The sequence below is a fragment of the Physella acuta genome, unplaced genomic scaffold (assembly GCF_028476545.2).
Source record: "Physella acuta isolate Inbredline_101_S28 unplaced genomic scaffold, ASM2847654v3 ptg000212l, whole genome shotgun sequence".
Lineage (NCBI taxonomy): Eukaryota > Metazoa > Mollusca > Gastropoda > Physidae > Physella > Physella acuta.
Genome location: NW_026731731.1, coordinates 68,672 through 85,182, shown reverse-complemented (window position 1 = coordinate 85,182; position 16,511 = coordinate 68,672). Strand labels below are relative to the sequence as shown.

General features: G+C 38.0%; 1 protein-coding gene across 1 annotated transcript; it reads right to left on the bottom strand.

Annotated features, from left to right (window-relative positions):
- Positions 1-417: 417 nt before the first annotated feature.
- On the bottom strand, positions 418-11,574 carry LOC131937532 (uncharacterized). Its single transcript, XM_059295033.1, has 6 exons — positions 11,478-11,574; positions 6,413-6,565; positions 5,296-5,799; positions 4,083-4,136; positions 3,405-3,625; positions 418-1,999 (listed from the first exon to the last, which is right to left on the bottom strand). The coding sequence occupies exons 1-6, from the start codon at positions 11,493-11,495 to the stop codon at positions 1,603-1,605; spliced, it is 1,347 nt and encodes a 448-aa protein (XP_059151016.1). The 5' UTR covers positions 11,496-11,574; the 3' UTR covers positions 418-1,602.
- Between the last annotated feature and the right edge of the window lie 4,937 nt (positions 11,575-16,511).

The window sequence follows — 16,511 nt, the reverse complement described above, 5'->3', positions numbered from 1 at the left end:
CACCTACCTCTCTGTATGTATGTAAGCATACATGAGTTATTTATGTTTTGTAAAATGTATATTGTATGTGTTGGTGCATGCAATTTTGTGTTGTGTTTATTTATGCTATTGTAAAATGTATGTTTTATGTGTTGATGTACGCTATTCTAACAACCGCTGTCGTAGCATCAGATTTAATACCTTGTGTAATTACTTGTTGCAAAATACATGATGTAAGAAATCTTATTATACATTGAAGCGAACACTTTACATTACTTTGACCATGACATCAACCCCATTAGTAACAGGATGTAACAGTTAAATGCTCTGATAAAATACGAAGATACATTTTATTTTATTTAAATACATAAAAGTAAATAACATGTAATATTAAACATTAAAATTAATTTCATTCTCAGACTTTCAAGGGGCATTTTATTCAATGTATAAGCTCTCCTATTTTCGACGAATTGAGTCCCAGTTTTTCACCAAACCCTTACATATTTCACCAAACCCTTATATATTTCACCGAACGCTTACCCATCTATTCTCACCAAACCCTAACCTCTCTACTCTCACCAAACCCTAACCTCTCTACTCTCACCAAACCCTAACCTCTCTACTCTCACCAAACCCTAACCTCTCTACTCTCACCAAACCCTAACCTCTCTACTCTCACCAAACCCTAACCTCTCTACTCTCACCAAACCCTAACCTCTCTACTCTCACCAAACCCTAACCTCTCTACTCTCACCAAACCCTAACTTCTCTACTCTCACCAAACCCTAACCTCTCTACTCTCACCAAACCCTAACCTCTCTACTCTCACCAAACCCTAACCTCTCTACTCTCACCAAACCCTAACCTCTCTACTCTCACCAAACCCTAACCTCTCTACTCTCACCAAACCCTAACCTCTCTACTCTCATCAAACCCTAACCTCTCTACTCTCACCAAACCCTAACACTTGTAAACTCAAGAAACCTTGATCGTATACAAGTGTGACCACAGTACAAAAGAACCAATTATAAGGGCCCATGTCGCTAGTCCAAAAAAAAACATCACTGACAACTGCAACGCTTCAATGACAAATGTCAGCCTGGTCCCGGTCTATGACAAGAGAATCACAAAGCAAACCACAATAGAACTTAGTTTAACCTACAGTTTGAAGCAATCACTATCTGAGCGTTTGGGTTTGTGCATCTTAACAAATGAGGCCCAATAATCAACTTTTATAAACATCAACTCAAACAAACAAATTAAAAATAATTATAAACTTGCTCGGCATAACATGAACACTAACTCAGCACAACATAAAACTGCTCGTTCATTTTCTAAACCCTACTGCAAATGTTGGATTAATTCACCACTACTATTTCTGACAATTATCACTTTATGTGATACCCAGACGCCTTGTAAGCGTAAGAAGCAGAGTCGTTTGTTTAAATCATGACTGTTTGTATCAAATACAATTACTACCTGCTAAATGCTACCTGCTACATGCTAGTTGTTTGTCACAAGCATCCTACATATTTCACATCAGGACAATCTCCTATTTCTACCATCCAAAAACAAGTATTATTTCTTTAACTTGGCATTGGTAATATAAATTCCAACTTTTGTTTACGTTTTCGGGGTAACTGCTATACTATCGTTTTTCAAATAGAAAACATCTTTAGCATAATCTATGTACTTTGGCGGTGAGTAGCGGCTAGCGCTTTCTGATGGCACATACCCCTGCTTGGAGAGGAAACCGGAAATGATGTTCTTCTCTTCCAGTGTCTTGTCCATCCACTCCATCTGGAGGACACGCACGTCGACGTGCCGGAAGAAGGCATCAGCACACTGCAGAGCGTCATGCTCGCTGTTCTCGATGTCCATCTTCAGGTACACCGACTGACCTCCTACCAGCGGCACAAGGTCGTCCATGCAGATCGTCTTCACCTTGACCTTCACGTGCTTGCTGTCCAGCGGCTCAAACACGTTGGAAGTGTTGAGGCGGTTCCCTCCAAAATTGTGTCTGGCATTAAAAATAAAATAATCGAGTAGTTGTGGTAGATGGACGGACCTGTTAGAAAGTTTAACAATGGTCCATATAAAGGTCAAAGAGCAACTTGTGTAGATAGATAGAATAATTGGATATATATATATATATATATATATATATATATATATATATATATATATATATATATATATATATATATATATATATATATATATATATATATATATATATATATATATATATACATATATATATATATAAATATATATGTATATATATATATATATATATATATATACATACATATATATACACATATATGATCGACCAATTGGATATACATAGGTCACGGACAGCCACCGTAGATAGATAGACCAATCCTGTATACATATATTAAAGTACAGTTAGAGAAGATAGATAGACAAACGTGTTCATTCCTTGTACGTGTAGCATTATTTCATGCACGAGAGTAAACTGAGGAAATGGATTTTTAACTAATGCCTAAATCAGTATGCATGAGCCATTGCATGAGCCATTGTGGAATATTTTAAAAATGATGGTGTTGTACGCTGTTGCGAAGGGGGGGGGGGGGGGTAGGTTAGTTCCTGTGTTTACATGACATGGCACAGTTTACCACAGGATGAAACGTCTGCCGAGTTGACAGAAACAGACAAACTCTACTTCAGTACCCAATCATCACCGGCTATAAATGTTCAAACAATGCTTACCTCGACATTTGACAAACTATGTTTGGAGTAACCTAGATTTTAATCGCATTTTACCTACAACCTATGTTTGGAGTAACCTAGATTTTAATCGCATTTTACCTACAACCTATGTTTGGAGTAACCTAGATTTTAATCCCATTTTACCTGACAACCTATGTTTGGAGTAACCTAGATTTTAATCGCATTTTACCTGACCACCTATGTTTGGAGTAACCTAGATTTTAATCGCATTTTACCTACAACCTATGTTTGGAGTAACCTAGATTTTAATCGCATTTTACCTACAACCTATGTTTGGAGTAACCTAGATTTTAATCGCATTTTACCTACAACCTATGTTTGGAGTAACCTAGATTTTAATCCCATTTTACCTACAACCTATGTTTGGAGTAACCTACATTTTAATCCCATTTTACCTGACAACCTATGTTTGGAGTAACCTAGATTTTAATCGCATTTTACCTGACCACCTATGTTTGGAGTAACCTAGATTTTAATCGCATTTTACCTACAACCTATGTTTGGAGTAACCTAGATTTTAATCGCATTTTACCTACAACCTATGTTTGGAGTAACCTAGATTTTAATCGCATTTTACCTACAACCTATGTTTGGAGTAACCTAGATTTTAATCGCATTTTACCTACAACCTATGTATGGAGTAACCTAGATTTGAAAATCATGTTTACCTTACAAACTTGGTGCCAAGCACCCGACGGTCCTTGTATATCGCGTTGTTTACTATGGTGACCAACTGCCCGAGCCGGCTCAACTTGAGAGACGTCTGCAGCTTGACCACGTTCTCCATCAGCATCTCCACGGCCAGCACGCGGCGGCCCAGGGCGGCGGCCCACAGGGTGTACTGCCCAATGTTGCACCCCAAGTCAACCAGGGTCAGACGCTGGTTTGACTGAAGTCAGGAAATACAGATCACAGTTTTCAGTCATGACACATGCATGTTAAGGAAATTCACTTGTACAATAATTTTAGGCATCTTAAAACTGACAAAGATAAATACTATTTAAGTTATTTCAACACCTTTGATTTTAAACAGAGGTACATGTTGCCTGCAATGGGTTACAGGCTAAATGATCACTGGTGATCAAGGTCTTAGTTCACAAAGAAGATTTTGGATATGTTTGGATGTAGCGTCCACACCACCACACACAACCACGCACCACCACCACCACACACCAGCACCACCACACACCACCACTACCACACACCACCACTACCACCACCACACTACCACCACAGTAATAGTATAAAACTATATAAGTATATATATATATATATATATATATATATATATATATATATATATATATACTCGTATTTATGTGTGAATTAAACAGAGATTTACATACTAAAAGAACAGTTTCCATCTCTTTGATTAAGTGTCGCTCCCATAAAGTGTTGCGCTGTAAAACGAAAGCCAATAATTAAGTTTTTACACAACAGCATATCCTATCAAGCTTAAATATATAGATAGACATGTCAATGCACTAAGCCAATTTCTTCTTGTTCTTCGTAATTCTTAATTGTAATATTGAATTGGATTTCCTCCAAGTCAATTAAGAATTACTATCAACATGTTATGCGCCAAATAGGATTATAGGGATCCGATTTCAACCTGCTTTCCTTTCTGGATTTGTTTACATAGCCTTGCCCATTCCAGAACAAACTACAACTGAATATAGTTATTTAATTTTGGAGTTGTCTCTCCTAGATGGGGTTTTGTCCCCAGCTATCGAGCCTCATCTATCCGGAGGTTCGAACTCGAGACTTTTCGGTGTAGAAACCATGCGCTATACCGACCTTACCACGACTGGCCCTGTGCCAGTTCAAATGTACACACACGTCATTTCCGCTGGGCTAGCTTTAGGTCACTTTGTAATTGTCAGAGGGGTCAGAATGGGTAGGTTGATTTTCTGGGGGTAATTTGATGAGTAGGTTGATTTTTTGTGGTGTAATTGGATGAGTAGGTTGATTTTTTGGGGGTAATTGGATGAGTAGGTTGATTTTTTTGGGGGGTAATTGGAAGAGTAAGTTGATTTTGTGGAGTAATTTGATGGGTAAGTTGTTTTTCTGGTGGTAATTAGATGGGTAGGTTGATTTTTTGGGGTGTAATTGGATGAGTAGGTTGATTTTTTGGGGGTAATTGGATGAGTAGGTTGATTTTTTTGGGGGGTAATTGGAAGAGTAAGTTGATTTTCTGGGGGGGTAATTGGATGAGTAGGTTGATTTTCTGGGTGTAATGGATTATGGGTGAACGTAGTGTTGGGGAACTTCCGTGAAGGGGGGGGGGGGGTTACACGGCGGGTAATACCCTGGTCCTAAATATAATACACTTGCACGTGAATAGTAGTAGGTTTTAGGGAGTAGTCAGTATACTTACTTTTTTGTTTCCCTGTCAGTTTTACTGTACTACCTTTAAAATATCATTGAAATCTTTATATTTGGTGTGAGGGGAGGATGGTGGGCCTTTAGTTCCGCCATTGACCACAAACTATTGTTTTCTACTTGTTACAATTAAGTAAGTACCAATTTAACAATACGATCACGTGACCTACCACCCACCCTTAGAGAGCCAGAAATATATCCGTCCTGTTCGTCGGTGTGGAGGCAGATTTTCACCCTGGGGTCGCTGCACTCGGGGAGGGGGACGCAGTCAACGTCGGTCCAGTTCGAGGCTGGCTCAGAGGGAACCACGTTCACATACGGGTAACTGGCATTTTTCAACAGCGCTGACATAGGTCGGGGCATTTCTGTTGCGGCCTCTTTGAGATTGTGATGTTGGGTAGTTTGCACTTGGTGAGGAATCGATTCATGAGTGGCCTGCCCTTGGTTAGGAATCTCTTCACGAATGACCTGCCCTTGGTGATGAAACTCTACATGACTGGCCTGCCCTTGGTGGGGAATTGCTTCATGAGTGGCCTGCCCTTGGTTAGGGATCTGTTTATGAGTGGCCTGCCCTTGGTGCTGAAACTCAATTACAGTGGAGACGTTGGGCTTGGCCTGGCTCGCATGAGACAGTCGTTGGTCAACTTGCTGTGCTGCATCTCGACTTAAAGAGAACAGACCCTGAAATAATTCAGTATTAAAATTTTTTGACTGCATTGATGTAGCATGCAATATAATTACAAATGTAATACTTCTAGACACGAAATTAATATACACTCTTATCATATTATTATGATAAAAGATGTAAGACTATAATTATTTCATGTATAACGTTGGTGTAGTCTTTACTAGCAGATTGCAAAATACATGTGGCAAAAGCTTTGGTATTCTTGAACAGGTTGTAGGGGAAGCACTGGAAGATTCACATACATGTACAATCTTTAAAAAAAATAGATCTATAAAGCTAAAATTACTTATATACTTATAAAAGCAGTATAAAAACCTTTATAAAACACGCTTTTGCGTGCGCTGAAAATCAGAAAATAAAACTTGATTGATTTATTTAATAAACGCTTTGGTCGCTCATAAATTCCCTAACATGTTTTAGCTGACAAAGCCTTTATTAAAGAAAGCAAATTAGTTGTGTTTTCTTTGTTCTTATTTTAGAAACAGCCGTTCTTCTTGTAAGGTTAATGACAAAAAGTTTAGAAACAGCCGTTCTACGCTAATCTGAAAAAGTTACAGAGGCTGTTAGACAAATTGCAGCAAAGTGTGAGGGAGTGGGACCACTAACCTTCGAGTTGATCACGTGACGGTCAGAGGAGTGAAAGCTCAGCTCCAGTTGGTTGTTTCGTAACACCGCGATCACGAGGTACAAGATGGACACTGTAATGACCAGGAGGATACTGACCTTTAACCTTCGAACTAGCATCACGTCAGGTAGTTTCTGTAGAAGAGAGGTGGCTGTGTGGTAGTTGTGGTGATGTAAGAGACGGCTGTGTGGTAGTTGTGGTGTTAGAGGTGGCTGTGTGGTTGTTGTGGTGATGTCAGGTGGGGTTGTGTGGTAGTTGTGGTGATGTCAGAGGTGGCTGTGTGGTAGTTGTGATGTTAGAGGTGGCTGTGTGGTAGTTGTGGTGATGTCAGATGTGGCTGTGTGGTAGTTGTGGTGATGTCAGAGGTGGCTGTGTGGTAGTTGTGGTGATGTCAGATGTGGCTGTGTGGTAGTTGTGGTGATGTCAGAGGTGGCTGTGTGGTAGTTGTGGTGATGTCAGATGTGGCTGTGTGGTAGTTGTGGTGATGTCAGAGGTGGCTGTGTGGTAGTTGTGGTGATGTCAGATGTGGCTGTGTGGTAGTTGTGGTGATGTCAGAGGTGGCTGTGTGGTAGTTGTGGTGATGTCAGATGTGGCTGTGTGGTAGTTGTGATGTTAGAGGTGGCTGTGTGGTAGTTGTGGTGATGTCAGAGGTGGCTGTGTGGTAGTTGTGGTAGTTGTGGTGATGTCTGGTGTGGCTGTGTGGTAGTTGTGGTGATGTCAGATGTGGGTGTGAGGTAGTTGTGGTGATGTCAGGTGTGGTTGTGTGGTAGTTGTGGTGATGTCTGGTGTGGTTGTGTGGTAGTTGTGGTGATGTCTGGTGTGGCTGTGTGGTAGTTGTGGTGATGTCAGGTGTGGTTGTGTGGTAGTTGTGGTGATGTCAGGTGTGGTTGTGTGGTAGTTGTGGTGATGTCAGGTGTGGTTGTGTGGTAGTTATGGTGATTTCAGGTGTGGCCTTTTGGTAGTTGTGGTAGTTGTGGTGATGTAAGGTGTGGCTTTGTGGTAGTTGTTGTGATGTCAGGTGTGGCTATGTGGTCGTTGTGGTGATTTCAGGTGTGGCCTTGTGGTAGTTGTGGTAGTTGTGGTGATGTAAGGTGTGGCCTTGTGGTAGTTATGGTAGTTGTGGTGATGTCAGACGTGGCTGTGTGGTCGTTGTGGTGATTTCAGGTGTGGCCTTGTGGTAGTTGTGGCAGTTGTGGTGATTTCAGGTGTGGCCTTGTGGTAGTTGTGGGGATGTCTGGTGTGGCTGTGTGGTAGTTGTGGTGATGTCAGATGTGGTTGTGTGGTAGTTGTGGTGATGTCAGGTGTGGTTGTGTGGTAGTTGTGGTGATGTCAGGTGTGGTTGTGTGGTAGTTGTGGTTATGTCAGGTGTGGTTGTGTGGTAGTTGTGGTTATGTCAGTTGTGGCTATGTGGTCGTTGTGGTGATTTCAGGTGTGGCCTTGTGGTAGTTATGGTAGTTGTGGTGATGTCAGAGGTGGTTGTGTGGTAGTTGTGGTGATGTCAGAGGTAGTGTGTGGTAGTTGTGGAGATGTCAGGTGTGGCTGTGTGGTAGTTGTGGTGATGTCAGATGTGGCTGTGTAGTAGTTGTGGTGATGTCAGGTGTGGCCGCGTGGTAGTAGTGGAGATGTCAGGTGTGGTTGTGTGGTAGTTGTGGTGTTGTCTGAGGTGGCTGTGTGGTAGTTGTGATGTTAGAGGTGGTGTGTGGTAGTATCCAAGTAGTACATCTTTAAAGAATAAACATGTATCTACTACACAGAAGTCTATTACACAATTAGTTTTAGTACTTGAACTTGTTTGTTTTAAATTTTGCTTGCTACGTGACCTAATTTAGGTTACATGAATATCTATAATCATCGCCTTACCAATAAGCAACGTCATAAGATATAAGCTTGTAACTACCAAAACCAGTCGAGAAATAAATCTACTAAAACCAATAAACATAACAAACCACATCCATAAAGGTGTCGCAATGAACAATATATCCCAGGTAAAAAAAAATAGTTATCCAAGTAAAGAAATATGCAGACATATAGCGCACACGTACATTGAGACAAATTGATCCACATACAACACAGCCATCTTCTTACACAAACAAAACTCCCAACTCGATCAAAGTAAACAGCCTCTAACACTCGCGTCCCCAACACTTCAAAAATAAAAAAAACTTCACGTTCCTTTCCGCGCGCGGACCAAAGTCTGTACTCTCTACACCACGATGGTGCACATTTAAACTTGGCTTGGAACAAATTTTAAACTTTGCATAGAACGGAATTATCGTAATCTCACGTTTTCTAACTATACAGTGAGTAGCCCTTGTATCTAATATAAATATACACCAGAGTTTCTTCCAGGCATCTCTTCTACCGCCCCCCCCCCGAACGAGATGGATTTTATATAGTAAACATACACTTGTACTAGTGTCGCCCCCCCCCCCTCCCCGAAAAATGTTGACCATCCCCCCCCCCCCGAAAATTTCAAAAGCCCCCCCCCCCCCCTCCCCGGAGAAAAAAGCCTAGAAGACACACTGAAATATACTGAACGGATTTATCGTAATCTCACGTTTTCTAACTATACAGTGAGTAGCCCTTGTACCTAGTATAAATATACACCAGAGTTTCTTCCAGGCATCTCTTCTACCGCCCCCTCCCCCCCGAACGAGATGGATTTTATATAGTAAACATACACTTGTACTAGTGTCCGCCCCCCCCCCCCCAAAAAATGTTGACCGCCCCCCCCCCGAAAATTTCAAAAGCCCCCCCCCCCCGGGGAAAAAAGCCTAGAAGAAACACTGAAATATACTGACCATGACCATTGACCCTATATATATACCAGCCAATAGACCTAACTGTACATCTAACTATACACTTAACCACAGACCTAACAATAGACATAATTACATGTCTGACTAAAACCTAAATACAGACCTGGCTATAAGGATGTATTGCGAAAGATTTAGGCGAAACATTGAAAGGAAACATATGAAGGGGTGTATGTTGACTAGATCTAGGCCAGTGGTTCCCAACCTTTTTCGAGTGGCGACCCCCTTTTATAAAAAGTAAGTGACCCGCGACCCCCATAGAATTTAAAAGCCGAAATTAGTATGGAAATTAATAAGCACTAAAATAAGATTTTCTAGTAGACTTTCAATATGAACTACTCTTGATAACTGTTTTAATAGCATGAGTAAAATTGCATACTATTCACTAAACCTTCGTGGTTAACTTTTTAATTAATTTTTTTTTTGTTAACGCCAACCTATGTCATTATAATTATCTTAATTTTGTTTTTAATCGAAGAATAGTGTTGAAAATATTTTCTCGAAAAGTCAATACATTTTACGTTTGGGTATGAATGGTGAATACTAAACCAAAATTAGGTCTGCAGTTTTTCATCTTACTCGGAATCATTCTGCAAATCAAAGAATTCATCTTGTAATTCATCGGGAATGCTGGCAACATCAAGGGAAGAAGAGAATGGGTAATGCATAAATGCAGATTCTTTTTTTTTTCAGCTCAGAGAAATAGCGATGCAGTTCGTTTTCAAGAGATTCAAGATGCCCAGAAATCGCTTCTTTCAAAATGTTAATTATCTCACAATCAGATTCATCTACCACACCGCAGAGTTTCTCAAATTTACAATATTTCCAAGATTTATTTTCTTTACCGATTTTGCAGTTTTGATAAAAATGCCCCGAGATTATCATGGAAAGTTATAATATTCGTTCATTTTCCCTGAAGCTTCAGGTTAAGCTTATCTTGATGTTCGAACACATCTGCTAGGTATGATACTCTCTCCAACCACTCTATGTCGTTTTAAGTATACCAAAAAGTCTTGTTTCCTTTGCACTTCCAAGAAGAATTTGATTTCAGATTTCAATTCAAAAACACGATTAACAACATTTCGTTTGACAGCCAGCGTACAGTAGTGTAGAAGAGCAGAACATCGTGATCTATATTAATGTTTTTGCTCAGTTCTTTGAAGGCTCCAGATTTTATATAATTTACGACTTACACTAGCAATGGACTCTTGATGTCGATTGGTTAGGGCAGTGGTTAGGGAGCTAAATCTTTTCTGTTTTCTGAAAGCCCGATTTTGAGCTAAACATAGATGGCGCGCCATCCGTACAAACCCCCACAGCCGTTCTAATCCAGTTTCAAAAAAGGTATTTATTTTCTCCATGCTATCTTCACAAAAGAGCAAGTCTTCTTTGCTATCATCCGCATGAATATAGACACAGACCAGCAACTGCGAACACGAACTCACGTCTGTTGATTTATCAACTTGAAAAGCAAACAATGGTGAAAGCTTAATTTCAATAAAAATGTGTTATTTAAAATTTACGTACATGCAGCGTTTGATGAAAATTTCTCCTATTGTTTTTTTTTTTTTTTTTTTTTTTTTTTTTTTGCTTGGCATTTTCTATCGCGACTTCATTTGATGCTTGCACTAATGCTGGTGAAAACTTCCTGTTCGATCATGTCTCTGGCGTTTTCAACTAGCTTCTTACCGACGAAAGAACTCCATATATTTTTTGGTGTGTTCCGAATGACTCGTCTCAAACGACGTTTTAGTTTTGAAGATTTCATAGATTCGTGACTGAGAACAACTTTGTACAGTGCGCTTTATTTCTTCTCTATTACATTTCCAGTGATGTTAATGAAGCCGAATTTCAAAAATTCTTCTAAATATTTATGTTTTGTTTCAAAGTACTAAGGTTTAGTATACCAGTTGGCGACCCCCCAGAAAGACATCCGCGACCCCCAGGGGGGTCGCGACCCCCAGGTTGGGAACCCGTGATCTAGGCCTTTGTGTCCGGTTTTTAAATGGGGGAGTGTGGGATTAAATCATTGGCTGTTAATTCAAGTATACGTGAACAGAGAGATCGTGTCGTGGACGGCGGGGTCTAGCTTGCCAAAAGTTACGAGTTCGAAACCCAGGATAGAGAACCCATGGCGTGTCCTAACTGCACTACCCCTCATGGCTAAATCAAGTAGATCTAGATCTAGTGAGTTTACTAAGGACGAAAAGAAAATCCGGCCAAAACCTACGTATCTGACTGGTATCATGGATGAGAGAATGGCTCGATCCTTAACCGTGCTCCAGACTGCTAGAACAAAGAACAAGAGCTTGAGTCGACAATGTATACGAGAGGGATCCTGTTTACTTATGTCAAGGCTGCATCAATCTTTGTCATATAGATCTAGCTAGACTCTAGATCTAGCGCGACTTCTCTAACTGTACTCCAGCCGTGCAAGAGAGTTGACTACACTTTGTTTACCCTTATCTTGTGCACTCACGTTTTGATGACGTCAAATATAAATAAAATTCTACCACAATGGCGGCGCCCATTCCATTTGTTCATTTTTAAAATTGATCATATTTTATTGAATATCAATTCTCGTGAACGTTATTAGATATTTAGTAATTAAAAATGAAAAGGAATAGTATGACAATTTTTCAGAGTTTTTTAAAAAAAAAAAACACCATTAGATAGTATTCTTGATTACTTACACAATAGGATACTGATCAATCGAAATCCAAATCTATTTGTTAAAATTTCGTTTATAATCAAACTCAAGCGGAGAGTTTTTTTTTTTTGTTTGTTTTTTTTGCGTTTGATTTTTAGGTCCGATTTGTGGAAGTTCCCAATAGCAACATTATACACTTCGAAACAAATTCGTTCCATACCAATACACAAGATCACACACACACACATCACAACAACATCATACTACTGCATTACATACACATCGCAACAACCTTGTTCTATAGTTTTATTACATACAATAGCACACATCATACATACAAACTGCAACAACCTCGCACTATACCCTAACATAAAAGAGCACATAACATACCCATCGCTATAGAATCGTATCGTAGTATTACATTAAACAAGATTTCAGCTCAAACAATATCAACATGTCAAGCTCGTACCATAAGAAAAGTGCATTGGGTTGATCCAACAGTAAGCACAGAGGCCTTTTGTCACATTTGAAGCTTTAAAAAAATGTATGTCCTCGAGAATATTAAAGTAAACAAACTACAACAGTACACAGGTTACATGTACAAACCTGAGGCTGTATTAGCGCAGATTAATGCCACACCCGCAGTCACACAACTCGCAGCCTATTGGGGATTCCATAATACACAACTCATTCACGACAGATATGAAACACACAGCCTACATGCACGTAAGATTGCGACATTAGAATTTTAGACCGGTGGTGGGACTTCAAAAAGACAACACTAATCACTGTATAGAATGTGTCCAACATTTCAACTCAGGGTGAATACAGTAACAGGATAAACTTCAGGCGAAATTACATTCTTATTGGACAATGTGAAGTCAATATAAGTGGTGGGATTACTGCAATTTGCATTGGCAATCAGATGGGGAAGGGGCTATAACCTCTACTCCTCATTTCATGCACCGCGTCAATATTGTGAAGTCAGACTGTTAGTTAATACTTTAAATAAAAAACTATATATATATATATATATATATATATATATATATATATATATATATATATATATATATATATAATAGTAACACCCTCTAAGTTGTAGAGATATCACATTGTATGACATTTAGTCCATCTAACAGAAATGATAATAAAGTTATCAGAATTTTAGAAAACGGCAATAGTGTCAATTTACAGATGTATAAAAACAAATTTTGTTAAACATATTTATCGTTTTATTTGTTTGTCCAATGAAAAGGGCGCTAACCATTAAATTGGGGGAATGTGCAAGAATACTGAATTCGTTCCCTTTGCCGAAATTATTTTCATTCGCCATTTTCACACCATGGTTTGTTTTTTTTTTTTTTTTTTTTTTTTTTTTTTTTTTTTTTTTTTTTTTTTTTTTTGGTATCTTCTGTATTTACCTTCCCTGTAAAAACTATTTCATAATACAATTTCTTTACAACAAGCTTTTATTTAACTCGCTTCATCTGTTTTTGTGATCGCCTTCCATACTTTATGCTTCCAAATTTTATTTTTTATATTTCGTATTGATCTCAGTTAGCCCGTAGTATGTTTTTTAATTTAAAAAAAATGTCAAACATCGCTCTATAAAATCTCTGCTGCTGGTAGGTGCTGGTTGATCTACGTGTAGGTGTCGACATTAAGGTTAGACATCTAGGCTGTAATGTCTCTTAAGGGTGGGAACGGTTTCACAATATACAACAACTTTTCAGGTTGTTTACCATTTGTAGATTTTATGAACTATTGATGAAACCTAACACGAATCGATTGATATATCCCCCCCCCCCACATCTAGGTCCCTATACACAGCTACCTGACTAAAGAAGCACACACACACAGACACACAGACAGACACATAGACATATATATATACATGTTTATATATATATATATATATATATTTATTTTTATATATATATATATATATATATATATATATATATATATATATATATATATATATATATATATGGATTTCTCATTTTATGACAACACCACAAATACATAAATACAAAAAAATACAAACATATTACAAGACGGCCTGTCATTTCTAGGTATTGTGTCTACATTTTGAGTCACAGGGGAGGTAATAGCTGTGTGACAGGCTCTATCATGTGTTACGGCTACATAAGTAACTGGCCTTTAAACTGAGATAAACCCTACTCACCAAACTCTGCGGAACACGCCATAGTCAGAAACCCACCAAACAAGATTCGAGAATATACAGGTTTTATATCCAGTCTTTTCATTAATATATTTCCCTGGATTCGTCTACACTTACACACCAGAGCTAAACTAGTTTTAATTACAAATGTTTTGTTTGTCAACTCATTAAGTGCAATTAAACCTTAATTGCTGCACTGATAGACACAAGCATAACATACATAAGGAGTGCAGGGAGAGGGAGGGGGCGTGACATTTAACAAGGGCAGAGTTATCGCCCTGCATTTGTGAGAGTTTGGCAACGTTGTGTAGAGCAAGACACGGTTGTGTAGCATGACATAAGAGCCGGGTTCATTTAACACAGGGAGATAACTCAAACTATGTGCTCAAGATCATGTGTGTGTGTGCGCGTTTGGTGATTAACTAACAAGAATGTACTGTTTACTCACACATGACACTTAAGATTTTAAATATACTTAAATTAGGCGGGATATTTTTAACGCCAATTTTCAACAGAATATAGTTATGATATAGCAACAGTTTATTTACAGATTATTTTTTTTATATTTCGGTAACAATTTATTTAATTTTTTTCTGCGAAAACGTGTTACTTAACCAAATAGTATGTTTCGCATTGACATCTTTTTTAAATACATTATAATTAGTTATAAAAAAAATAAAAAAATAATTAGTTCTTATGCCATATTATTTTCTCCCTTTAATTATTATATATGCAATTGATGTTCATGTCTTTGATGCTGTGTAAAATCTATCAAATAAATTATTATTACTGATTTAAATGTTTAAAACAATTGAATTAATTAAACAAAAATTAAATACATAATATGAAATTTTGAATAATAAAGCTATTATGAAGTAAAGACATAGCAGTAACACAGCGTCAAAAATTTGGAATAAAGAAATAATTTTACATAGTTATAATACATAATGAGATAGAATGAGAATATAATAGATGAATGAAAAAGGTTGCAAGGAGTTAGTTAAGGTCATGGAATAGTAGCTTTAGTTTTGTTTTGAATATATTTTAAATATAATAGTTTTATTTTATTTTATAAATAATGATTCAGTTCACTACAATAACCGACAAAATACAAGTTGTTATAGTAGTCAGGACAGTGATTTTTTATTTCATTTTTAATTTAAAGTTAGGGTAGCGATGCTCAGGTTACCTATGAAGACCATCAAAAGTTTAACAAGTTTGCACAAACCAATGCACATCTATTGGGTTTTAAAAATAGTAATTAAAGAGAAACAGCTAGAGAAATTAAGATTTACTGCTTGATGATGAAAAACCATATCAAATGGAGCAAGATTTGGTAGAAATAAAGTTGAAGAGGCTCGGTCCACCCTAAAATAAGCCAAGGAAATGTGGATTGAAGAGATCGCTGCTCTTAAAGGCTGACAACACAAGCAAATACAGAATGACTTGCAGACAGCTATTTATGCTAAATTTGGTACATCAATCTAGATTTAGATGATGAGAGTTTAATTAGTATGAATATTTAATTTATTATGATTTGATCATCATTTTGTAAGCAAACTTGTCTAGAGATATCATTAAACATAAATGTATGCATATCTGTGATCTGTGGACGTTTTAAAAATTATTTTATCATTTCTGATTATACTGTACCACAAACAAGCATTATAGTTTTGTTAGTGTACGATTAAGTAACTGATTACTAAACAAACTGCCATAGAAAAAATATTTAGATAACAGTACTGATACTTTAAAGTAACACCCCTTTGAAATATCAGGCTTTATGTCTCAAGATACAATGATTTTATTTATTATTACTTACGATATTTCTTGTGACCCTAAGGCCCACGGTTAGGGTTAAATAGTTGTCTTACTTTTAAGTTGATACACTGGCAGGAATGTTACCGCTAACCAACAGTCACCAAGTCAACTTTATCATGACAACAGTCACCAAGTCAACTCTATCATGAACATTCAGTTATCGTTGCTGTAGTTTTTTCCTTGACATTCTGTCCCTCTCCGCGAAGTAAACAAAACACAGTAGCGTCCCTTACATGCCATTGTCTAGCATAGTGGTTCTTAACCTTTTGGATGTACCGAACCCCACAAGTTTCATATGCGCATTCGCCGAACCCTTCTAACGTCCGCAATGACAAAATCATTTTGAATCATATGAGTTGAGTGTTGGTCTTGACCGAATCCCTGAGACTGTCTCACCGAACCCCCGGGGTTCGATCGAACCCAGGTTAAAAAAAACCTCGTCTAGCACATGCGACTGGTTCGCTGTGAAAATAAAACCATGTCAATTATCTGACACATGAAGAGCAGTTTTCTGTAGCGACCAGCCTATTCTCATCCTTGTGACTAACGCCTTTATCCTATCTCATCACTGTAACTAACGCCTTTATCCTATCTCATCATTGTGA